The 25,665-nt window shown below is 33.6% G+C and overlaps 8 protein-coding genes across 8 annotated transcripts; 2 read left to right on the top strand and 6 right to left on the bottom strand.

The window, feature by feature from the left end:
• Window positions 1–350: 350 nt before the first annotated feature.
• Window positions 351–5,528, bottom strand: SNF2 (SWI/SNF catalytic subunit SNF2; the record flags this gene model as incomplete). Its single annotated transcript, XM_001645672.1, has 1 exon — window positions 351–5,528. One exon carries the CDS (start codon window positions 5,526–5,528, stop codon window positions 351–353), a length of 5,178 nt encoding a protein of 1,725 aa, XP_001645722.1.
• Window positions 5,529–6,146: 618 nt separating this feature from the next.
• TAF7 (TATA-binding protein-associated factor TAF7) lies at window positions 6,147–7,916 on the bottom strand (the record flags this gene model as incomplete). The annotated part of the gene is made up of 1 exon (XM_001645673.1): window positions 6,147–7,916. One exon carries the CDS (start codon window positions 7,914–7,916, stop codon window positions 6,147–6,149), a length of 1,770 nt encoding a protein of 589 aa, XP_001645723.1.
• Window positions 7,917–8,801: 885 nt separating this feature from the next.
• On the top strand, window positions 8,802–9,821 carry MTF1 (RNA polymerase specificity factor; the record flags this gene model as incomplete). The annotated part of the gene is made up of 1 exon (XM_001645674.1): window positions 8,802–9,821. One exon carries the CDS (start codon window positions 8,802–8,804, stop codon window positions 9,819–9,821), a length of 1,020 nt encoding a protein of 339 aa, XP_001645724.1.
• Window positions 9,822–10,009: 188 nt separating this feature from the next.
• On the bottom strand, window positions 10,010–11,566 carry Kpol_1043p57 (uncharacterized protein; the record flags this gene model as incomplete). Its single annotated transcript, XM_001645675.1, has 1 exon — window positions 10,010–11,566. One exon carries the CDS (start codon window positions 11,564–11,566, stop codon window positions 10,010–10,012), a length of 1,557 nt encoding a protein of 518 aa, XP_001645725.1.
• A 269-nt stretch (window positions 11,567–11,835) lies between these two features.
• On the bottom strand, window positions 11,836–17,013 carry RRP5 (Rrp5p; the record flags this gene model as incomplete). The annotated part of the gene is made up of 1 exon (XM_001645676.1): window positions 11,836–17,013. One exon carries the CDS (start codon window positions 17,011–17,013, stop codon window positions 11,836–11,838), a length of 5,178 nt encoding a protein of 1,725 aa, XP_001645726.1.
• A 673-nt stretch (window positions 17,014–17,686) lies between these two features.
• ATX2 (Mn(2+) transporter ATX2) lies at window positions 17,687–18,709 on the bottom strand (the record flags this gene model as incomplete). Its single annotated transcript, XM_001645677.1, has 1 exon — window positions 17,687–18,709. One exon carries the CDS (start codon window positions 18,707–18,709, stop codon window positions 17,687–17,689), a length of 1,023 nt encoding a protein of 340 aa, XP_001645727.1.
• A 339-nt stretch (window positions 18,710–19,048) lies between these two features.
• On the top strand, window positions 19,049–21,169 carry DIA2 (DNA-binding SCF ubiquitin ligase subunit DIA2; the record flags this gene model as incomplete). Its single annotated transcript, XM_001645678.1, has 1 exon — window positions 19,049–21,169. The coding sequence occupies one exon, from the start codon at window positions 19,049–19,051 to the stop codon at window positions 21,167–21,169; it is 2,121 nt and encodes a 706-aa protein (XP_001645728.1).
• Window positions 21,170–21,331: 162 nt separating this feature from the next.
• Window positions 21,332–23,986, bottom strand: Kpol_1043p61 (uncharacterized protein; the record flags this gene model as incomplete). The annotated part of the gene is made up of 1 exon (XM_001645679.1): window positions 21,332–23,986. One exon carries the CDS (start codon window positions 23,984–23,986, stop codon window positions 21,332–21,334), a length of 2,655 nt encoding a protein of 884 aa, XP_001645729.1.
• Window positions 23,987–25,665: the final 1,679 nt, after the last annotated feature.

A 25,665-nucleotide genomic window follows, 5' to 3' on the forward strand; every position in this document is an offset into this window, starting at 1 on the left:
TCTCTTTATATATCTTTCACAATGGTTTGTTCAATGGTTCAATGGTTGGTTGCCCTTGCATTTACATCATCATACCTCGTGATCGGGGATAAATGGTGTTAATTTTTGGTTTCACCGATGATTAAATCATAGTGACTACCAACTTCGAATCGATTCTTACAATAGAGTAACACTATTTTTAATAAATGCTATTATATTACAATTACATAACAAACCTGAATCAGGTTATTCCTTTAATAACAAAGGTAATTCTGTATAAAATGTCTATGTGGACAAAATAAAATAAAACAAGATATAATAAAATAAAAGGAAATCGAAATTATAACGATTCCAGATTTCTCCATTGAACATCAACCTTCTGTAGTCTCTCTATTTAAAGTGCCATCAGTTTCGATACTTTTTATAGACTTGTCATCAGCTACCGTTTCAACAGGTTTTGCTTCTTCTTTGTTATTTATTTCATCTTCTTTCAATGGTTCCTCAGTCTTAATCGAATCTTCTTCAATCTGTGGGCTCGAAACAATTGGTATTAATGGCTTAGTGGTGTAGTTCTCATTAAACGTCGAGAAATCGAATTCTGCTGGTTTCCCTGTTAGTTTGGTATACTCCTTCCCAATAGCCTCTTCTAATTCCAAAGAGTCTTGGTAAATTAGGGATTCTTCGTGATTATATATTCTTGCATTTGCAAAAATTAAATGGAAATCTTCAAAAACTTCTTGGATGGAATCATATGCTAATGTGTCAATATGAGCCTTAACATTTTCAAATGCCATTGGATACCTAATTAGCATATAGTAATCAGGATATAATTTTTTAGAAGGCTTTACTATAAATATTCCTGCAAGGTTGCGGTTATCTTCATTTTCATAATCAATTGCAAAATCATACAATTTTTTGGCAATAGCACTGATTTCTTCCCTTTCTTCAGGGAGTTTTGTAGTCGCTTCAGGGTCTCTGATAAACCTTAAACCTGTCTTAGAGCTACTTGGCCTACCGCCTCTACCTCTTCCGCGTCCACGTCCACGGCCACGTCCACGTCCACGAGTCTTGCCTCTAGTTGAGATGGCGTCGCTTTTTAGGGAAGTTTTGCCAGCAGGACGTTCGATAATATGATCTGTAGAATTTTCATTATCGGATTTATCTTCCTCAGACGCAACTGTTGGATTCAGTTCGTCTTCATTCAATCTAATCTTCTTTGAAGAAACTTGTTCTTCTTCTTCATTTTTTCTTTTATTTGGATTTTCATTTTCATCATTATTTTCATCATTATTTTCTTCTGTTATTGAATGATCTGGAGAATCTTCTCTTTTAGGCTGTGTAACATCATCCTCGTCTGGTAACTCTTCAACTTTTCCATTATTTTCGTCATCGCTAACTTCAAACTGCTTTAGCCACTGTGCTTCAGACATGCTATCAGAGTAACTTTGTACTTTACGATTGGCTCTTTTACCTGAATATAAAACATTTTTTTTAGATGCCTCTTTTTCAATTTCGGCATCCATATCTTGACTGTAAATATCAGGCAGTTCACTATCATCAAATAATCTATTAGTGATACCCTTTTCTAAATCTTTTCGGCCACGATCCATATCAAGTTGATTGAAAACATCGATTTCATTCTCATTTCTTGCTAATAATTCATTTAATTCCTTGTCATCCATTTCTTCGTCTTCATCATCTAAGCCTTCTTCCCTTCTTCTCTTACGTAAATCTTCAGCTTCCATCAAAGATCTTAATAATGCCTCTTGTTCTTCAGCTGTCGATTTATTATCAAACTTACCAGCTTGAATAACCTTACCATCGATATCCAACTTCTTATGCGCTTTTTCTAGAATAGCCTCCTCTACGGAATTTTCTGTAATTAATCTCAAAATCCTCACTTCATTCTTTTGACCGATTCTGTGAGCTCTGTCTTGAGCTTGTAAATCTTGATGTGGATTCCAATCAGTATCAAAAATGATAACAGTATCTGCGGTTTGTAAGTTCAAACCTAAACCACCGGCTCTTGTAGATAAAATAAAACAAAAATAGTCCGAATTTGGGTCGTTGAACATAGGAAGCAATTCACTACGTTCATCGTGTTTGGTATGACCATCTAATCTCAAGTATTTCACATCAATGTGTCTCAAAAAGTCTTCCATAATATCCATAATCTGTGTCATTTGGAAAAAAATTAGTACTCTATGGCCTGTTGCCTTTAATTTTGGGAGAACCCTTCCTAACAATTCGAACTTACCTGCAACACGCCATATATTTTCATTTGTTTCCCTAGTAGGGTTGATTTGATCTTCGACCGATTCAAAAACAAAAGGATGATTACAAATTTTCTTCAACTGCATAATTTGATTGTTGAAACCACGTAAACCTGAGGACTTCTTGTTATTGCCTTGATCACCTACAAATAAACGCTTATGTTTTAACATTTGTTGATATAAAACTTTTTGAAGTGCGCTCATTTTACATTTGATAACTTTTTCTACTTTATCTGGTAATTCTTTTTCGACATCTTTTTTCAGACGACGTAACAAAAACGGCCTTAAAACTTTATGCAATCTTCTGATAACCAACAATGCTTCTTCTTCTGTCAAAGCAATCTTGTCTTGGCCACCAGTATTGGCAAATGGCGTATTAAACCAATCATCAAAGGATTTTACAGAGTTGAAGATTTTTGGCAGAACGAAATTTAATAGTGCCCAAAGTTCCGGTAAATTATTTTGCAATGGCGTACCAGTTAAAATTAGTCTATAATCTGAATGGTAAAAAGTATTCAAAGTTAACGACAACTTGGATTGAACGTTCTTCATTCTATGACCTTCATCGATAATCATATGTACCCATTTGATCTTAGACAACAATGCTTTTTCTTTAATGATATATTCAAAGGTTGTCAACAAAACATCGAACTCGACATTTTTAATCGCAGAATATCTTGCCTTTCTTTCAAATGGTGAACCCTTAAATGAAATTGTTCTTAAAGCTGGTGCCCATCTTGCAAATTCAGTACTCCAATTTGTCAAGGTTGACAACGGAACGATAACTAAAAATGGACCGTGGACATGTTTTGATTCGTAAAGATACGTCAATAATGAAATTGTTTGAATTGTTTTACCTAAACCCATTTCATCAGCTAAAATACCATTCAAATGATTGTTAAACAAAGATACCATCCATTGTAAACCCTTCAATTGGTAATCTTTTAACGTACCACCAACAAGAATTTTTGGTTGAACCGTAATAGTCTCTTGAATCTTGTGTGCTACATTATAATAATCCACAGTATCATCATCGTCATCAGAATCATCATTGGTTCCCATTGGAAGTAGTTCGGTTACCTCCGTAGTTTCTTCTTCATCCTCATCGAAGTGGGAACTAATCATATCTTTTGTATGCTTTTGTTGGTCTTTGACAGCTATAGTCAAAGAATCTAAGAAAGCATTTGTCTGTTTCAACAGATGCGTAATTCTTGTATCTTTCGTCTGGTCCAAAAGTTTTATATATGCTTCTTCATCATTCGCTTTCAAAGCTTGTAAACGGGCCTTTGCTTGTCTCTCTACACGCTTCTGTTCTTCTTTTTCAAAGTTAACATGAGCGTTAATCAACTTATGACCGAATTTAACATGACGAGCTTTCTTGTCTAACCTCGAAGTATAACTGCTAGTAGCACTTTTCACCATTCTCTCCAATTTACGAGACTTCGCAATCTTTTCCTTTTCATATTGTTTTGTTTCATTCTTTCTGTATAGATCTTCCGTCATCACAGCATCTTGGATATTGACATTACGGATCTTAGACAAAAAGTTAGGATGAGTATTTGTCAGTAACGAATTTTGGTACCATTCAAATTGAAGGACATGGCCCCTAATTGCTTTCTGTAATGGTAAGAGTTGCAAGGCGTAGTAATCATACAACACTTCATCTTTTATTTTCTGATCCACTTTATCATCCAATATTTTTTCTAGACAATCATCAACTGCAGTGTCTAAATTTAGTGCAACCAAAGTTTGGTATATTTCAGTTGCACTGAATATATCTATACCAACTGGTAAAACACTTGGCTCTATATTTATATTACTATCTTTATCGAGTGAAAATAACGTCTCATAAGAAATAGGAACTTCCCCAAAATTTGGTAAAGTGTACGAATCAACCATTATATTTGGATTGTTTACATCAACAAATTTTTCTATTGTTGAATGATTAGTTTTAAAATCTTCAAGGACCATAGGAGCTCCTAGCTCAGGTGGAGCCTTATCTCCAATGAATACCTTTTTGGGAGGTTCAACAGGAGCTGGAACACTTACTTGACTCTCATTAATATTATACGTTGGTTTATTGTTGGGAGTTGGGTAATTTTTCGGAGTATTGGCATCTTTATTAACCTTTATTCCGATATTGCTGACATCAACATTTCTATTATTTACATTATTAATATTATTGTTGTTGCTGTTACTAATGTTATTATTATTCTTTGGTTCATTGATAACAGGGGTTGGTGGATTTGACACTTTAACAAATGAATCGTTTCGTACATTTACTTGTTGCATCTTTACATTATTCTTATTTTGATATTGATTTTGGACACCAACTGGAGAAGGCTGGGGTTGAATACCAGATTGTGATTTTTGTAGTTGTTGTACTTGTCTTTGCTGCTTTAGTTTTACAGAGTCACTTAGTGCCCTCAACAACTTTCTGAAATCTGGCTGATTGTTAATTGAAGAGTGAATGACATTCTGGGTCTCCATAGATATTGACTGTTTGTTAACTAGACATTTCAATGCAGTAACCTGTGCCTTGAGTAACTCTGCTTGTGCCATAGGGATCCTTCCTAAGGGTGGGTTCTTGTTAGAACCACCAGAACTGTTATTAACCGGTATATTACGGTTTGAACTTTCAGGGTTGTTATTCGAAGGAACATTCTGTTGCTTTGAAATACTTGTCTGGTTAGAACTTTCTTTAATATTATTGCTATTAGCATTGAAATTATTGAAGTTATTATTCTGATTAAGGTTTATATTATTACCTCCATTACTGTTATTGTTATTATTACTATTATTGTTGTTGTTGTTGTTGTTGTTATTATTATTATTATTATTATTATTATTATAACTTGGTGTAATAGGGAAGTTTCCTGTTCCTGGCATATTAAAGTTCTTTTTGTTTTCTAAATTTGGAGAACCAGAAATGTTTGTATTGCCATTAGGCATAGGAGATTGCTGTGAAAAGTTATTAGAAACGGGTTTATTATTGTTATTATTGTTATAATTATTCATTTGACCCACATTATTAATATTATTGCTAACATTACCATTTGCAGGCTGTTGGGAATTAGGTGAAGCATTTTGATTTTGTCGTTGCTTCTGTAATTGTTGTTCCTGACTGGCAGCAGCTTTCAAAACTTTAGTAAAATAAATAAATTCTGGAACTTTTGGTGCATTCTCACCATGTTCATTACGCAACTGTTGCCATCTCAAATAACAACGATTAATCTCTTCTTTGGTTAGTTGACGTTGTGGAACATCTATATTCATCCTGAATCAAAGCCTTGCTAATAAAAGTATACCTCTTACAACCTTAAATATCCTAATAAACTCTCAGTGACCTTTCACCTATTTTTCTTTTTTGTATAGTCTTGAAATATGTATATTATTATTTATTTATTTATTTTTTTCTTTTACCTTTGGATTTCTGCAAAAAAAAAAAAAAAGAGCTGGTATCTCAGATAGAAGATAAAAAAAACCCAAAACGATAAACCTAGCAACACCTGGTACTTTGGTGATTAACTTGATACAATATTTAGAAAGGTATCACGTCGAACTTATCAAAAATCCTTGAGCTTTTAATACCTTTTATTATTTATTTGCAATTCTTAATCATCTTCTTATAATATTATTGTTTTTTAATTTAAATTCACGAAAAACCGCTAGATATCGACGTTTATCGTTTAATACGTCGTGGACATTTAATAATGACAGCAATAACAGGATTACTGATGACCTATGATGATGGACAATACCAATAAACTCTATTTATATTAGTATATAGAATGCTATAATTTGTATATATGTATTTATACATGATAAATTCTTATTTTATCAGATTTTATTTGAGTAAAAAATGTTACAATTTGGGGGGGGAAATGGTTCTTATCATTCCTCATCGTCACCTTCTGCACCGAACAACATCATCATATCAAGATCATTTTGGTCTAATTCTGTTTCTGCAACTGGGACCTCTTCGGATTCTTGTTGTTGTTGTTGTTGCTGCTGCTGGAGCTGGGATTGTTGTTCAGTTGCTTGTCCTTGTTCTTCCTCTTCTTCTTCTTCTTCTTCCTCTTCTTCTTCTTCTTCTTCTTCCTCTTCCTCGGGTACTCCTACTTCTTCATCTGCTATACCTTGTTGTGTTTCTGATTCTTCATCACCTTCTTTATGTTGCAAAGTACTATCACTTGCTTTCAACTGTTTCCTCTTGATCTCTACTTCTTTCTCTAACTTTTTAATACTATCAATAAATCTTGATTTTAACAGAGGATTTGTAGCTTTTTCCAGTTTTTGTTTAGTTTGAGATAGAATACTCTCTAATTCTGACAATTCTTCTTTCAGTAACTCGTTATGTTGAATATTTTCATCAACTGCGCGCTTAGGGCCTTCACGTTCTTGATCTTCATCACCTTCTTCTTCTTCGTCCTCTTCATCTTCTTCATCTTCTTCCTCTTCCTCTTCACCGTTGTACTGTTCAACATCATCACCAGTTTCATCTAATTTCTCTTCAATTCTAACTGAACTCTTAGCAACAGGATGATTGCTGGATACACTTTTCTCTTCATCTTCACTTTCAAAAGCTTGCTCCAAATCTAATTCATCTTCTTCTTTTTCCTCTTCATCAAGGGCAAAAGACTGTATAGTTTCCTTTGGTTTTGGTTGGGAAATGACATTAGTCGTAGATACAGTTCTTCCCAGTACATTGCTGTCATCTACCAATTCATATGTCACTTCTTCTGCTTGCTCATCTTGTTCTAATAGCAGTTGGACAACGCTTTCGGCGTAGTTAAATTCATCAGCACCCATCTTCCTTCTGAACCTTCTGTTGCGAACGTTGTATAATGGAGGTGTTAAACCATGTTTATAATCGTAGCTCTTGTGTGCAATTTGGTCAAGATATTTGGATTCACTTTCAGTTAACGGACCATCGTTGTAACCCTTTAATAACTGTTTTTTATAATGTTGTATTTCATCCTTGTACTCTTCATAATGTTTTAATGCCAAGTCTTCTGATTCCGGTGGTGATAATGTAAATACTTCTTCTTCATTCTCTATAATTTTAACACATAGTAACATTTGGCTTACATCAAAAGTCTTCATTAAATTTTTTCTATCAACACTTTTATTAACTTCAATCAATGTTGGTAGGTCTACTAATACAGCCCCATATGAAACATCGTTGATATTAACGATTGCATGTCTCTCACCTTTCCATTTAATAACAATTCCTGAATAATCACCACTCTCGATAGAATTTTTGACAAACTCAGCTTGAATATCAGGTAGAACTCTTAGAACAATCCCTTCTTCGATCAATGGATCATCTTCAATATCAGAGGCCTCAGAATCATAACCTTCACCGGGTACCCGTATTGGTTTTAACCTTAATCGTGGAGTTTTAAGCCCTTTCACTTGTTTTTCCTCATTCTTCTTTAAATTCAGCTTCAACTTCATCCCACTACCCTTCTCAACCTTTTCAATCTTCTCAGTAGACCCTTTCTTCTTCTCAGTAGACCCTTTCTTCTTCAAACTAATCTTCAACTTAGGTTTAGAAGGTTCTTCTTTCTTCAAATTGGTCTTAATACGGATTTTCTTGGGCTTGGGCTCATTTTCAGCCTTAGGAGCCTCTTTCAACTTCTTAATCTTTAACACTGCCATAACAAATACAATCGCCTACCCTTTGATCTTCTAAATATCAATCTAACCCAACCAAAAGTACCTTTCAATTCAGCTTTATAGCTCGAAATATATCATCTTGCTTTATTTAATATTTCAATTTTCGCCTTATAAAGATAAATGAGATGAGATGTCAAAGATTTATAAAGGAAGATGACACTGACAGGAAGTTGAAAAGATGGAATGGTATTAGAAGAAGGCCATTTGAGAACTCCAGATTGGTTGGATTGGCTTTAAATTCTTGTAATTATGTCATATTTATGGATTTTTGCCAACACTTAAGGCTTTTGACTTGTGATAGACCATCTTCCAATGGACTGACAATTTTTACTGCGACTAAGATTCAAAATTAATACTCAATAGCCTAAGGTTCATTGTTCTGAAAGGTATTATTGTATAATAATGAGATTGTTCAATGGATAATTATTATAGAAAGTTTCCAGGAATCAATTTGGTTTCTTCTTTGCTTATTTATTTTTCAATTCCATTGGTGATCAAATCTGATCTTGTCATATAATGAGAAATGGGAAGTGGCTGGACAGAGATTAGGAAGGTAGATGGATTCTTTTTATTCTTTATTTTGTATAATTGGATTGATTCCATGTTTTATTTGCTTGTCCATATTCATATTCAGGCTATTGTGCCAGGGTTCAATAGGTTCTGGTTCGGCGAATCGTAGGATACGAAGGTTTCTCTGGAGAACTGGCTTAGGATGTCTAGTAAGCAACAAAATGAAATATTTTAACAAGCTCATCACCACTTTACTACTCTATTCACTTATCAACTCTAGGAAATGTTGGTGTAGACATTGATATATCAGTTATTTGGTGTGCTCTTTGATAGGTTGGGTATTTGTATGTATCTGTAATGTCATTAGTTGTTAAACCATATCAAGCTCTTTCAAAGCTAAAAAGGTTTTATGGTTTTAAGTATCTATTAAACCCATTGATTCATGAACAGATTTTTGATAGGCTGAAACTAGAAGATACGTATGGTGATTTTAGCAAAGTTAAGGTTATTGATTTATATCCTGGTCCTTCTCAGCATTCAGCTATCTTTAATAATAGGTATAAACCTGCCAAGCACGTTTTGGTAGAAAATAGAGCTTCATTTCTGTCACATATCAAAGAAACCTATACTGATTCTAAATTTGGCATTTATGATAAAGATCCATATGAATGGTCCACTTATACTGATATGATCGAACGTCATAAAGTGTTAACTCCAGAAGTTCAGTCAAGAGATAAAATTCATGACAAATTTTTAGCTATTGCGCATTTAACTAATTCGTCATCTGAAGGTCTCTTCATGCAATGGCTGACATGCATTGGGACTGGTAATTGGATAATGAAATATGGCCGTGTTAAAATGTTGGTTTGGTTACCTACAGCAACAGCTGTTAAGCTTCTAGCTGTTCCTGGGAAAGTTGGGAGATCGAAATGTTCCATTTGCACAGAAGCATTTACTGATACTAAACTTATCGCATATACAGAAGGGAAAGAAGTTCAAAAATTTAATCAAGATTTACTAAAAAGACATAACCCACTGGAAATAAAAAATGCAGATACAGCTCCAATCGTCTTAGATTCCATCTCCTTACTAGAAGTTAATCCAAAGAAAAATGATATACAGCTAGAGTATTGGGATTACGTTACAAAGCACCTGATGATTCTTAAAACGAGAAAACTATCAGAAGCTTTGGAATCCCTGGGACATGGGGCAAGGGATTATTTTGCCGCTAATGTAAAGGATATATCCATCTTTGACAAATTTCCTGCTGAGTTGACAAATGAAGAATTCATATATCTTACTGATATTTTTTACAAATGGCCTTTCAAACCAGATATTTATATGGATTTCATTGATGTATATCAAGATAATGATTGATGAACGATATTTAACATGCATTCAAGGTACTCGCCTATAACCTATAACTTCTTGTCGATAGTTTAGAGATTCGGATTCAATCGTTTTTTTGAATTTCGATGTACTCTTTTAATGATTGAATAGTTTTATAAATATGATAAAAATAATAATAAACTGTAAATAATTAAGCAAATAATCAGCTTTATAAATTATTTTGAAGGTCCTCCCATTAGTTCCTGGGCCTTATAATGTGAAACCCAGCCTATTCCTGGGATCATAACCCGTCGCAAAGGTTTTCCACCTACGTCATAGAGCTTTATTCTATCTCTATATATCTGAAAGAGCTGTTTATTAAACTCTTGGTTTTTAGATAAATTTTCATAAGATGTATCGTTGGATTCCTCTAAATTTTTGATATATGACGCCCACCGATTTCTTTCCTCAGCAGCTGTCAAATTGAAGTCTAATTGTAAAGTATCAGGACCTATCTTCAAATGTCTTAAGCTTTTAGAATCTGATAACATTTCAAAACTTGAAATTGATGAGTTTTCGCTTTCACTATTCTGTTTTGTCAAATTAGTGACGCTATCGGTGACAACATCGTTGCTGCTGTCCGATTTTTTATTACTGATCACTAGAGAGTTCTGCTGATTATTGTAATCATGTAAATCGATAAAACTTCTTATGCTATCACAATCCTTTATACCTCCTTTTTGTAGTACATTCTGTTCTCTTTCAAGAATACTCTCAACTCTACGTTTGACAAATTCAGAAGTACTATGTCTTGATGTAAAACGACTTCTAAATTTATTGGCTCTGGCTAAGACTACTGAATTCAATTTTGAAGGATTCTTCTTTGCAGTGGAACCTATATCAAATATTTTCAAATGTTTCCTTATTAAATTTAATTTTTTGAGCTTAAATTCTCTGTTGTTTTCTGGCTTGCTAGGTAATTCGTTGTCCTCATCACTATTATTATCATACATATCGTCAATTAATCGAGCAGTGCTATCAGATGTGACATCATTGATAGTCTCAGTAGAATCATACAAAACAGAAACATTTTCTTGAATTCTCTCAGTTTTATGGATTTTTAAATCAGTGAATACTGTTGGTGGATATTCAGTTTCTTTCATTTTATATGCTGGAGTTGAAGTAGGCTTTTCTTGAATTTTAGACTCAAAAGGCAAAGTTGGTTGATCAAAATAAAATAGTGAGGTCAGTTGTTCTCTAAAAACCGTTAGACTTAAAATAATAATCATTAAATTGATATTTTGTTCCGAGATAAAATATCTATGAATTATTGGTAACAATTTTTTATTACCTTTATAATTCTCATTGTTAATGATGCAAAAAAATGTCAGCGTCTGTATTGAGTTGAACCCAGAGTAATGGATGGTTTCCTTTTCTAAACAGGCCTTGAACCCTTTATATACATCCTTTTTTAACTTCTCCTTGATGATATTTGTGAGAGCTTTTATTTTAAAATCATTAGGGGTTTGTTCTCTTGTGATATTCCCAGGTAGGCTGATATTTTTATCATATCTGAGTATATCAAAATCAGAGATGAGATACTTTACCACCTCTTGTATTGTTATTTGATCATCAATATGGTTTGATTGTACTGATATAATAATAAAAATAATAATAAAAAGAATTACTGTTAATATTGCAACAATGACATTAACTCTGAACCGTGTTTTAAATTTAGTAAATACTATATTGAGATCTCTCTTGACACTTGAAATAGTTTGATAAATATTCATAGCATGAATAAAAATAATTTATGACTGTTTAGCTTGAACAAATATAGCTATTGATCTAACGGATCTACTTGAGTAATATTAATATAGTTAAGTTGATATTATAATGAATGGTCTCTTATAGATAAGTTTGTGTCAAATATCGGTATTTAACTATCACTTTCGAATTCAAGATATACGGACTATAAATAATGGTAATTTATAATAAAACGTATGATAAAATTAATATACAACTAATATAATGACTATATGTACAAAGTCTAACTAGTAATCTAATCAGTTTGTGATGCCTTAGGGTTATTTTCAGCAAATTCAGTTGCCTTTGCCTTGACGTAAGAGACTGTCTTTTCATCATTTTGAGATTCTTCGAATTGTAACCATTTATTAAAGAAGAACTTGGCTTGTTTTCTAGTAATCTTTCTGTTGATAACACGTTCAAACAAGTCTTCAGCTTTCTTCTTTTCACCGATCTTGATTTCTTGGTCAATGTAAACATTCCAGATATCAATTCTCTTTGGAGCATCAGCAATTAAACCTTCAAATAATGAACGACCTCTTTCAGGATCACCTTTAGCAAATTCTAGTTGGGCAAACTTCCTTACAAGTTCGACGTGGTTACGTTTTGGCAAAGATTTCAGAGCACTGGCTAAAACAGAACGAGCTTCTTGGGCTTGTTTGTTGTTAATTAAAAATTCACCCCATGATACCCAAACACTCACCTTTTCAGAACCAAATTTCTTTGATGTGGCTTTGAAAAGTTCAGCTGCTTTATCTAGTTTTTCACTCATTTGATATATACTCAACAATTTATTGTGCATAGTGAAAGAATCCATATATTGACATGATCTCTTGAAAACGTCCTCTAAAGTTTCTTCAGTACCAAATGTGTTTTCCAAGTTTAACATTGCAATCCATATATTTAATTTTTCATTCTCTTCTCTGAAATTAATAGTCTTCAACGCACGTTCAGCAATTTCTCTGGCCTTATCGATTTCACTTAATTGCAAACGAAAAGCCATATAATTCATCCAAATGACAGATGAGTTTGGATTACCAACAATTAAACGTTCAAAATCACTAACAGATTCAGGAGCTCTGGCATTGATGTCAATTGTTTTGTCCTCGATGATCTTCGTCTTTGATCTCTTATGTTTAGATCTTTTAACCTCAGTAAAATCTTCCATTTCATCTTCTAGATCATCATCGGATTGAGCTTGGTTCAAAATGTTAGCGGTCCAATCAAAACCGGCACTCAAACTTAAACCGTCAGTTGTCATTGGAGTCTTTGAGGACTTTGGTTCTTCATCGTCAATTTCAGCTTCATCTTCGGATTCTTCATTATAATTGACATCAGCCATTACTTCATCCTCATCACTTTCCAAATCGGAATCAGAATTTTCCTTGGACTTAGCACTAGTGAAGTATGAGGCCTTTAGACCTAAAGATATTTGTTGCTTTTCAGGGTTAGTCTTCAAAACAATGGCTTTAACTCTGTCACCAACACCAAAAATACTAGATAAGTTTTCTGGCACAGTGTCAGCTATTTCAGTTCTGTGAGCCAAACCACTAACGTTAACAGTATTATCCAATTTCACGAATACACCAAAATCGGTAACATTTTTGATATTACCATTGAAAATATCACCAACCTTAATATCAGAATACCCTTTTAATACCTTCAATTCACCGTTGACTTCAGATTCTCTTAAAGTCAACAATATATGAGAATTATCATCACAACTGATAACCTTACCAATAACAGATTGCATTGGTTTGTAAAACTTTTTCCAGTCCTTCAAGTAAGAATCAGACAGCTTACTAACTGGTACAAACGCTTCCAAAGCACTGCTTAAATAAACAAAGATACCCTTTTCAGTAACGTTTTTAATAATAGCCTTAACCACATCTTTTTGTTTCAAATCTTCATGTGATTTCAATTTCATGTTAGAAGCTTTTTCATTTTGAAGAGATAAGTTGATTTTTTTGGTTTCACGATCGATGGAAATAACCTTTGCTGAAACCATTTCATTTAACTTATCGTCATATTCATCATGTAATGATGAAGAGAAGTCATTTAGAGCATCAGTAATGAAGGAAATACCCGTAATCTTGTGACCTAAATCTAACAATACATAATTATCATTTACCTTAATTATGCGTGCTGGTAAAATGTCATCAACATTAACATCATCGATACTTTTAACAGATTTAGATCTATTCGAAACAGTGACAAAATTATGAGTTTTGTCAACAGAAGTGACATGCACTCTCAATGCAGTACCAAGAGGGAAGCTGTCTTCAATCGCTGAAAATCTTGAGCCATCATCTGACAATTCGAATAAAGGTAATTTTGCCTTTAAAATTGGAGAAACTGTTAACCAAACACAGTCTTTAGCAAAATTATTAATAAAACCAGTCAATTCTGAGTCAATTTTAACTTCATCGATTGATGGAATATTTATCTTTGATGATTTCAATTCAGATGGTTTAATAGATAATTCCAGAACACTGTTTTTCAAATTGGAATGAGAAATTGGTAAAAACTTATAGCTCTTGACATCATGATGACCAAGAATTTTAACTTTAATCAAATCACCAGACTTGAAATTAGATAATGGTTGTTGTTTATCCTTAATATCGGCAAAATTGTCAAAGACCTCTGCAATGTCAACCCTACCATGTAAATTGTCAGCTAAAATGATATTTAGTTGGTTCTTTTTAACACCTTTAATCTTACCTTCTACAATACTTCCAACTCTGAAATCAGATAAATCTTTAATAGAAGAATCTATTGGGTTGATAGCAGCAGTATCAGTTGAAGTTTTCTTTTTCTCTTTGGTCTTAGGTTCTTTCAAAGTTAATAAGAATCTTTCTTGCTCATCATCGGTTCTTAAGATATAAGCAGTAACAGATTGGTTCATATAAAATGACTTCTTGAAATCAATTTCTCTGTTCTCAACAGCATAACTTGGAAGAACTAAACCAACAAATTTACCATTGAAGGCTACAAAAATACCCTTATCAGAAACAGATTTGACATACCCATGTAATGGAGTAGATTTATCTAAAGTTTTGACTTCAGAATAGGATGTTGGTAGCTTACCTTCTTTGGCATCTTTGATTAAAGATTCCTTTAAAGTCATATTGAAAATATACGTTCTTGTATCCTTATCGATAACAAGACCATTTAATTTAGAACCAATTCTAACCTTTTTGATTTCAGCTCTATTCTGTTCAATCCTCAAATCAGATAAATGGCCGACGTAAACAACACCACGTAAACCAGTTTTTTCCATTTCGACTACCAAAGAATCTTTGGTTTTTTCTATAACACTTGCTTCGACAAAGCTTTTGCCTGGAATCAACTTTTCAATGGTTTCTTTTTGCGAATCAGCCTTATCATTGGAAACCTTACAAGTAACAATGATTCTTGATCTTTCCTTTTCTACTTGCAATAATTTGACCAAAATAGTTTGTCCTAGTCTCAAATGTTCTTCTGGTCTCTTAACAAAAGCCTCTGAGATTTCAGTGTTTGGTAAAAACCCACTTATACCACCGAAAAATGATACTACACAACCATTTGGTTTGAAATATTGGACTGTAGCAGTTGTTTTAGAATTAGAATCCTTGATGGTTTGAGCAGCTTTGTAAGAATCAAGTAACGGAGTTTCGTTTTCTTCAGCGTTAACTAATGTTTTCTTTAGTGTGACAAGAATATGACCTCTGAAGTCAACACTTAAAACTCTACCTTTAATTTTAGAACCGATCTTGAATTTTCTTTCTGGGTAGACTAATCTTGTATCAGAGATATGTATTGGAGGAACAAATGCACTGAATTGGTTGTTAAATATTTTAAGTTGGATACCCTTTGATGAAACAGAAACAATTTCGCAACCGGTCAATAATTCACCGATTTTAATATCGGCAGCTCTAACGTACTTTAATTTCAAAGTTTCTGGATCTGTGGATAATTGGAATACGTTATCAATACTGTTATAACCTAAAACTCTAGCGCTTATTTTCTCTGATTCAAAGGCATTACCTATTTTTGAATGGTGCACTTCACCAATTCTATCTTCATCAAGTGCTAAATATAAGTATTCTGAGTCACGACCTTTTATAGATGCAGAATCAAATGTGTAACCGAATGGGAAAGCTTCCAAATTCTCTATTTCATGTAATTTGTTTTCCAATGATGTGATGTGAGGTAAAGTTGAGATTATTAGTACTTTATCACCGTTCTTGTTGTTTAATGATGCCAATATTCTACCTTGGACGTTAGAACCGATGGCATATTTATGCTTAATTTCTTCTCTATCAAATGTATGCAAGTGAACGTTACTAATAAAACCTGGAACTAAACCATAAACTTTACCTGTTATACCAGTTGGTTGAACAGATTCGCATAATAAATCAACAGATTGACCAGGGATAACGGCATCGATTGATGAGATTTGACTAACTTTGTTCTTTGGTGAAAAGTTCAAGTTCACCACTACAGATCTACCTGATTTCTTAGCAATGTTACCCAAGAAAACGAACCCAGGTTTTAACTCGTCAAAATTTAGATAATCTTTTTTGGAAATAAAACCAGTTATGCCTTCAATACCTAGATCTAAAGCAGCACCATGATCTTCGATACTCTTCACAGAACATTGAACAGTAGTAGATTTATTTAAGTCTTCTTCGGTTAAAATATTGACAACTGATGGCTCGATAGATAATAAAATCTTCTTTTTCTTGTTCTTCTTCGATTGAGTTTCTAAAGCTGTATTAGCTGAAACAGAACATCTTAACCATTGACCAATTTTGAAATAATTTCTCAAATTTGGGACTTCCTTCTTGGCCAATGGTTTCTTATCACTTGATACATCATCAGAAGATTCATATTCTTCTTCATCTTCTCCTTCTTCATCTGAACTACTGTCACTCATAGATTCGTCTAATTGTTCTAATATATCTGTGAATTGGTCAGAGATGCTTGTCAAAGGAACGTAACCTGAGATGTTATCCGCAAAAGTAACACATATATCTTCCTTTGTAATGTATTTAATTTGACCTAATAGTTGAGAACCAACTTTCAAATTTTTAAAATTAATATGGCTCACAATTACAGAAGTGACGTCAATGTCTTCCTCAGAATCTTCATTATCGTCATCAGTTTTCTTGGTGACCTTCTTCTTCTTGCTCTTGCGTTGGTCTGAAGTACCAGTCTCAGCAGAATTTTCAGCTTTCTTTTTGGATGATTCATTGGCAAACAAAACATCATTAGCAGCTTCATTAGCGACTTGTTTCAATTCCAATGGAGTCAGAGCGGAAGCACCACCTCTTGGAAATGAAACTTCATCTGCATTTCTATCTAGAGATGATGCAGCAGGCTGAACAGTTTTATCCTCTCTCGAAAGAGGGGACTCACCATCATCTCTCTTTCTTTTGCCTTGAGGTGCCATCTTGATTCAAAATAGCTTCTCTAGCAAATTTCCCAAGTCGAATCAAGCGTTAGATCTGATCTATAAATTTTTTTTTGTCTTCCTTGTTTCAAATAACAACACACAAAAAAATATAGCACTCGTGGAAATTCCCAAAGGACAATACTCTCTTAGTTGTAAAAATTTAATCAACAAATACACTTCTAATATATCCTTCTCGTTTTCAAACTATAAGAAGTTATACTACTTCTTATTTGCTTTCCTCATCTCATCTCATCTCATCTCATCGAAATTTCCATTTCGAAATTGAGTGAAAAATTTTTATCACTATATAAGAATTTGTCGTTTTATACGTTGTGTATTATAATAAAGCATAATATATATTCATGTATATATTTACATCATAACGAACCCCATACCTAACTATAAAACTATTATCACGCAATTACATATTTCATGGTTGATTAATCCATTTATCATCTAGGTTTGGAATACATCTCCCTCTCCTTACTTGTCTTTACTTTTGTTTTTGTAGTACCAATGTAGGTAAGTTCTGGTACAATTTAAGATTTCTTCAATTCGATAGTCCCTTACAGCTCCCTTTGTATATATACATACGGTCATTCAATCAATGGTTCTTGGGAATTGAGTTGTGAGATGGCTGTGATATTGAATGTCTAGTCATGTTTTTGTATCAGTCTTCACTTATCAGAAATGACACGATGACCGGGATTATAACACCTAGAAGAATGTACACTGATTCGTCATGTGGTAATTGTGTGGAGCTGTTGTTGTCTTCGTATTGTGAACCAGATTCTACAATTATTGGTAAAGATTTGTTTATAACTCCTTCTTCTTCATCTCCTTGTGACATCGAATCTAATCTTTCTGCACTACTATCCTCCATATGCATGGATGATAATGGTTCATCGCTTGGAATCTCCACGTGATGATCGTGGCTGTCACCTCCAACAAAGGCAGTAAACGACGCATATAATAAACTACCACCACTCATCAACAATAAATTTCCACCCACCCAATCCATAGTGTCTGAGTGTTTCAAATTGAATAGTGATACTAGGATGTAGCCTAATGGTGTCGATAAAGAGAATGCAAATAAATTTGAGATTACTTCCCATTCAGGTAATCTTTGTCTTGAAATCATTAAACTTGTTAACGAAAGTACAGCAGGAATCTTGTGGATAACAATTGCTATCAATACTACAATCAGTAGAGACTCGTTGTTGGAAGTAGTACCCAATGCAATACCATCAGATAATCCATGGATAAATAGAGCAAATACAACGTTGTTCTTTAAGATCGAGATAAATGGAACTTTTGGATTTCTAATCAAATCTCTTACAGAATTGATCCTGAGAGAAGCATCCTCAGTCAAAAAGTTAAAATTGTTAGGACTTCTCATCAATATGTGAACACCTCTATCCAATAAATAAACAATTAAAAAACCTAACAACAGGTTCAAACCAACATTACCATCGTGTTCAACACAAGATTTCACACCCTCGGGAATCACTAACATAAAAGAAGTACCTAACAGCATACCAATACCAAACTGAGATAATATACCAATATACTTATTAGCATCGTTACCATTTATATTCTTGTTCATCCAATATAAAGGTATTATACCAATACTAAAAGTAGCAATTAGTAACCCAAAGGCTAAAAATAAAATTATACCAAGACCAACTGCCATCTTAAAACCTAAACTAGCAAACAGAGAAACTACCAATTGACTTATTGATGCATTCACTCATATACAATCCAATCTTAAAACATTACTATCACCAACATTAACTTCATTGTATTATGTAGTTTTAAATATTATCATCTATTTCGAAGATGCTTATTAGAAGCAGGTATGATGTCATAGTTTAGAATAGCATTGAAAATTAAAGCATTTTAAAGCTTATGATACTTGAGCAAAGAAGTTGATATAGATAGGATTAGGAAGGGTATTATCAATCTATCTAGTTGAGTAAATTGGTGCTATATGTTATATTGATGATATTTTTGTTTGTTTTTGGAGTTGTCTATGGGTTCTGATTCAGTGATTGATAAAGCGATTGAGTTGGGTACTACTTATTTTAAGAGTGGTAGTTATGAGAAGGCCAAAGATTTGTTTAAGAAAGCTATTAAGTTAGGATATAGTTATAATAAGGATGATTTAGTGGAGTTGAGGGAGTCTATGGGATTATCCGGGGGTTCTTTGCATAATAGTGATAAAATTTATCATCCTAAACTTGTTAAGCTTTATGATAATTTGAGTGCTACTTATGAAAAATTGCAAGAGTTGGATAAAGCTTATGAATCATCTTCAAGGATGATTCATATTGAGCCATATAATATGAAAGGTTATATTAGGATGGGGAAGGTATTGCAACGACAAGGGAAGGACCCGGAAGCTTATAAATGTTATAAAAAGGGACTGTTGATGTCAAGGGAAATGCTACAGAAATTTGACATTGTAGTACCTGAAAAATTTAGAGATATTATAAAACAACAAAGAGATATCGTTAAAAAAAGAATAAATAATCAATCTTTACCAAACAGTGACACTAGTCAAAAGAGACAACTCATTGATCCGGTAGAAGAAAGGAAACAGCTATCGAAAAGACTTAAATTGAAATCTTCAAGCGAGAGTGATTTAACTGTAATTGAGATTGAAGATAAAGAAGACTCTGATTATATAACTGTGGATTTTATTTCAGAGTTACCTTCTGAAGTTATTCCTTTTATTTTTTCAACGTTTTCCACTAAGGAGATTATAAAATTTACTGAAGTCTCAAAATCTTGGAATTTAAAAATACTATCAAATCCAGAAATTTTTCAAAAGTTATTCCTGACATCTGGAACATCCAGTAAAATATCAAAATTTCTGAGATTTATATGTAAATTAAAATCATTCCACCCAACTAAAAAAAATTCATTTCACTTTGATCTATTAAGGTTCTCCTCTCAGACTGCCTCCGAAGAAGTGAAATCCTTAACAGCTTTATTACAAAATAAAAATCCAATTACATGCACGAGTCTTATTTTGACCATCCCAAATTCCACTACAGGTCAGCTATATAATCAATTATCAAAAAATAGTCAACTTTGTCATAATCTCAAAGAACTGTCATTGGTTATATCACATAGGATGGATAAGAAATATGAAGAAGAAATTGTCATATTATGCAAGAATTTGAAAAGAGTTGAATTTATTGTAGCTAATTCTGTAGTGCCAGTTAGTCGACCTTTAGATCTGAATATGACTTCACTTATGGTAGATGGCGTTTGTGATAATTTACAGACTTTAAAGTTAATTTGTGATCAGAATAAAGTAACTACGTTTCCACTGTTTTCATTATTCTACAACGCAATACCAAAAAATATGGTTAAATTGTGTATAACGGGTGTGACTTTGGAAGACACACCCAACCAATTTTCTTGGCTAACCTCCTTTGACAGTCTTCAAGAGATATGGTTTGAAAATAATAAGAATAGTAAGCTACTATGTTTTTTGGATGTATTCAATTCGATACAGTTTTCAGGGAATTTAAAAAAATTGACATTCAGAGACTGTACAATGAGTGAGATGACCCATATAACTAATGTGAGGGAAAACTATTATTCAAATTTTAGAAATATCGTAGATTTAGATCTTATGGGAACGTCGATATCAGGAGCTGGTCTATTAGACATAATATCAACCATTGAAATAGGTTCCTTGAAAAGATTAAATATTGGCAACTGTCCCTATATCAGATTTGGAAGGGATTCATTGTTAACAAATCCATCTATTTTATCAGTACCGCATTGCTCCCTATTATTATCTGGATTAGAAGAATTAAAGCTTCCAAATATGGGCTCATTTGATGATAATTCTTTTCAACTTTTAATTGATAACCTCATATATCTTGAAAAGCTATCTAGATGTGACTTTTCTTTTAATCCAGTTCTTACAGGAGTTTCTCTTTATGAATTTGTTAAAACCTTGAAATCATTTAGAGAAGTACCTCTGGAGCAATTAAAGATCAATGGATGTCCTTCAATATCTCATATCACAGTTGGATCATTAAAATTACAGAATTTAGTTGAAAACATTGAATGCGTTTACGAAATGGAATCTTGGACAAAATTTGGCATTAATTCTTATAAATATAAATCATAATTAATATTACTTCGTTACATATATTTATATGTATACATAATTACACTTGCATTATAGAATAGAAAACAATAATAAACGAAAAATTTCCTATTTAATTAATTATGTAATACTGTATGTATTTGGGTAAATTTGTATAACGTTAATTAAGAACACATATGAACCTTAAATTGAATCTTGATTTGATACTACGTCACCGAGATATTCAATTTTTCCTTCTGGGTTATCCTGTTCTACAGAATCATATATGGCATTTTCATTTATTATTACATTTGAACTGTCACCACTTTCTGATTGTAACTGAGGATGTATATCTTTGTCATCATTTCCATTGTCTATAGCAAATGATTCTTGAGAATCTTCAGATGGTGAGCTCTTTTGTGAAATCATTTCTTCATTATCTGATTCTGTAAAGAATATTTTCTTCCCCTTCCTTCCTCCTTTCCTCTGAGCAGAAGATCTGATTTTAACTTTTGATCTTGTAGTAGGATTAGTAAATGGAAGGTTGCCTTCAAAACCTCCAAAATATGCAGGTGAGGTTGTTATCTGGCTGGTTCCTCGTCTTAAATTAGGAGAAATACTACGTTGGGAATATGGTTTATTATCTTTATATGGTGAATGCTTGTGCCTCCAAGATGACAGGTGTTCTGTACTTCTTCTGTGATAAATATGAGGTCTGTAGTGGGTTGCTTTATTATTCTCACGATTCCACTTCGAGTTAGGATACGCTTCCACAAAAGAAACAGAATTAGGATATAATCTCGAACGTGGTAAAGTGTCAGATTTTCTTCTTTGCAATAGTATGTTAGTAGCAGGTCTTAACGATTTAACAGAAGAGAATCTACGCTTAGCACTTGAATTTTCACGTAATAGCAATAATGAATTAGTAGATTCAGTTTCTAATAAGTTATCATCTAAGGTTTTAGATATTTTATCTTCTTGATCGCCCTCTAATTTGTCAATAGCATACTTCACTAGTCCCACGGGAATATCAGCAAATTGTATTGGATTTTTGATGGTTGAAGACATTAGGATTCTACCTTTTAAAAATGAAATTGCTCTTTCTAGTGCGAATTCTTGGCCACAATGGTTTTGAATTATAGATATTTTAGGCCAGGTGGCTCTGGCACCATTTGTTGTTTCTCTCAGTATAAACTCTGTGGAAGGGTTACTTAACAATTTATTGATTCTGCATAACATGTTCAAATCTGGTAAGATAGTAATATCTCCTGAATACTGTTGAGATAGAACAGATCTCATTTTTGTTAGAGCATTTTTAGCCAAACCTACCTCACAGCCTAGTTCAAGGAAATGCATAGCTTCATTAGCCATATAATTATAAACATTTGTTAAACCTTGTTTGATTTTAGCGCTCAGTTCGTCTTCGATATCACCACCAACACATGACAAAGATAATTTTAAAATTGGGAAAACATGAATATTGACTTGGCATGCAATAATATGATCAACATTAAACATTTCCGATAATCTTGAAATTGGCAAGTCATTATCTACCGAACCATCTACAAATTTGACAGAACTACTACCGATCCATTCTCTTGTTTCACCAGTTTTAGGGTCCTTTTCATACAATGGGCTTGAAGGGAATATACCAGGTAAAGAACAAGAAGCACAAACGGCGGACCAAATCAAAACGTTTGGAGCTGTTAAATTATTTAACAATCTTGGTTGTTCGAATAACGAAGCTGGGGAGACGGTGATATTTAAAATTTTTCCTGTTCTATTGTAAGCTTCTCTGAAAGTAAGGTCGCTTAAGAATTCTATCATAGTTCTTCCTAAATGTTTATTATCGAACCAAGTACCATTTTTGAAGAATCTTGAGAATTTGATTAAGAAATTTTCACTTTCACTTTTCAAACTGTCATCTTTGAAGATATTGAAATCGGTACCTAGTACACGTTCAAACAATTCAGGTAATTCATCTTTATGATAAACGGACAATATACTTGCTACGATTGCACCAGCACTACTACCACTAATTACCCTTGGTAAAATATCTAATTCTGATAGAGTTGATAATACACCGATATGGAATAAACCGAATGTCCCACCACCGCTTAAGACTAAAGCAGTTCTTCCTATATTTCTTCTTGTCTGTTGTAGCATCCCTAATAGATAAGTATCATCTAATTCTGATTGATGTAATAAAGCTTCGATACATAATCTTGATTCGTTCATATAATCATCTATCAGGTATTTTGTTCCTACGTGGGAGTATCTGTAAAGGTTTACATTACCCATATTACCTAAATTTCTGACCCAGTTAGTTCTAATTAGATAGACTAGTTGTGGGAAGTCTTTGTTTAATCTTGCATGGCGTAATTTCGAAGTAACCTGTTTAATGAGTTTATAATCGTAGTAAGAAGATTCTTCGATTTCTTTCCAATTGTTGTTGTTTGTCAGAGTATCTAGTTGGGTGCAAGCAATTTTCCATTCGTTGTAGGACATTGCATGTTTTTTTTCAGATAAAAGTTTTTGAACCAGCAAATTCTTTTCATAATCACCAATTAGAACGTTATACATTAGTGACCAACATTTTGATACGTAACGGTTGCATTTACGTAGGATGGTTGTTGTGATTGCCATGTTGTTTGAATTCTGGGCGGCGAATTCTGAAGGGAATACCAATTCATGATGTCTAATTTTAGGGCAACCCAAGATCATTTCATAGTATTTTTCTATTAATTTCTGTGTTACAGGGTAGTCATCTGAAGGGATTTCGTTGTTGTTACCGTTGCTGTTGTCGACGTTATCATTTATATTGTTATCATTGATAGTGATATTGTTATTTAAACTCATCTGTGAATTGAATAAGTCCAAACGAGGAAACCCAAAGGTAAAAAAAAAAAAAAAAAGAGAATAAGGTCTAAATGGAAGGATGGGATGAGTGGATGTGAGTGAGTCCCTTAAATGTGATGATTAGGCCAGGGTGAGTTGGGTCGTGAGATCTAGTCAAAAAGGATAAATCAAAAGTCTAAAGGTCTTGAAAGATTGAAATTGATTGTAGATTGTAGAGAAGGTATTTCCATTACCTTGATCTATTGAAGAGTGTGAACCTAAAGGATATATATTAGTATATATCTTCTTTATTTATTTATTTTTAAAAAAAAACTTAGTTTAATTGAAAGGTATCCAGTGGAATGATACGATGAGGTAAAGTTAGAATTAGAATTAAAATAACGCTGAATGATCAATTATTTTTTTCCTCAGTTTGGGCCTTTTGGCAATGTAGTTATGAGAATATGAGTGTGTGATTGTATTGGGATTGGGTTCTTGTATTTAGTTAGCAAAATGTGTGTATATATATACTTTATACAAACGTGGATGCGGGAAGGTTGTCACAGTTTGTGAATAAAGGTACTTGCTTGTATGTGAAGGTATGAATGAAACAAGAGTAGGCAAATGAGAGGGAGAGAGAGGATAGAACTGTAGACTAGACTAGACTAGACTAGACTGGATAAGATAAGATAAGATAAGATACGTCTTGGGTAGAAAAAGCGTTTGCTTTATAAACCAAAGGGTAAAGCTAAAACCAAAAAGGTTCTAAGTATCAAAAAAGAGAGAATAAAAAGGATGTGCTTGATAAAAGGAAGAGATTGTATTGTGGCATTAAAACCGAATTGTGAAGTTTAGGTTGTTAGAGGTTGTGATGGGATGGGATGGGATGGGTCGGTGGAACGCATGTGAGACGTGCTGTGTGATGAGCGGAAGGGTTGGGTTGTTGTTGTTGTTGAGATGTGTTTGGCTGTATGTTGGCTGTTGTTGAGTTGAGTTGAGGATTGGTGGATGGAATGGAATGGGAGGGAGGAGTTTAGTTCAGATGCAGGTGTAGATGCAAGTGCAAGTGCAAGTGCAAGTGCAGATGTATATGTATATGTATATGTATATGTGATTCTGGAATTTGTCCTTTTGGTGTGAATGATGAATGGTGAATGTGGACATTCGTTGGGAGTCTATTCTCAGTTGTGTAGTGTCTTTGTAGAGAGCTGTCACAACTAGTGTAGGTATACAAAACGGGAACATACAGTGGTAGCGCTGCACTCCCAAGAAGAAAAACAAAATAAAGGATCGCTCTCTCTCTCTCTCCTTTGGGGTCCTTTCCTCCATTCGGCACAGCGGTAGGGAAAGTCCGCTCCGCTTGGGTTCGTTTCAAAACGGAACCTTTCACCTTGCATTATGTCTTTCTTCTGGAAAACCCGGCGGTTTACCGGGGGACCGGGTTTACCCTGCCTTGACGGAAATTTTACCCTGCAAACACCAGGCCTCTGGAAGAAAATTTGGTTTAAGGGTTCCTTTCAAAACCCCTTTTATTAATAGATCGCCACACGTGAACCTGGGGTCCCAAAAAAAACCCCCGGAGGTCAATGACTTGTCTGTTTTCGAATTGTAGGAAAAAATAAATTACGATTGTGCCGGTCTGAGAACATGCCATTCATCTAAAATACAAAAAGTGTGAGGTTTTCCCAGTGAAAATTAAT

Source organism: Vanderwaltozyma polyspora, genomic scaffold (assembly GCF_000150035.1).
Source record: "Vanderwaltozyma polyspora DSM 70294 KpolScaffold1043 genomic scaffold, whole genome shotgun sequence".
NCBI classification, from domain to species: Eukaryota; Fungi; Ascomycota; class Saccharomycetes; order Saccharomycetales; family Saccharomycetaceae; genus Vanderwaltozyma; species Vanderwaltozyma polyspora.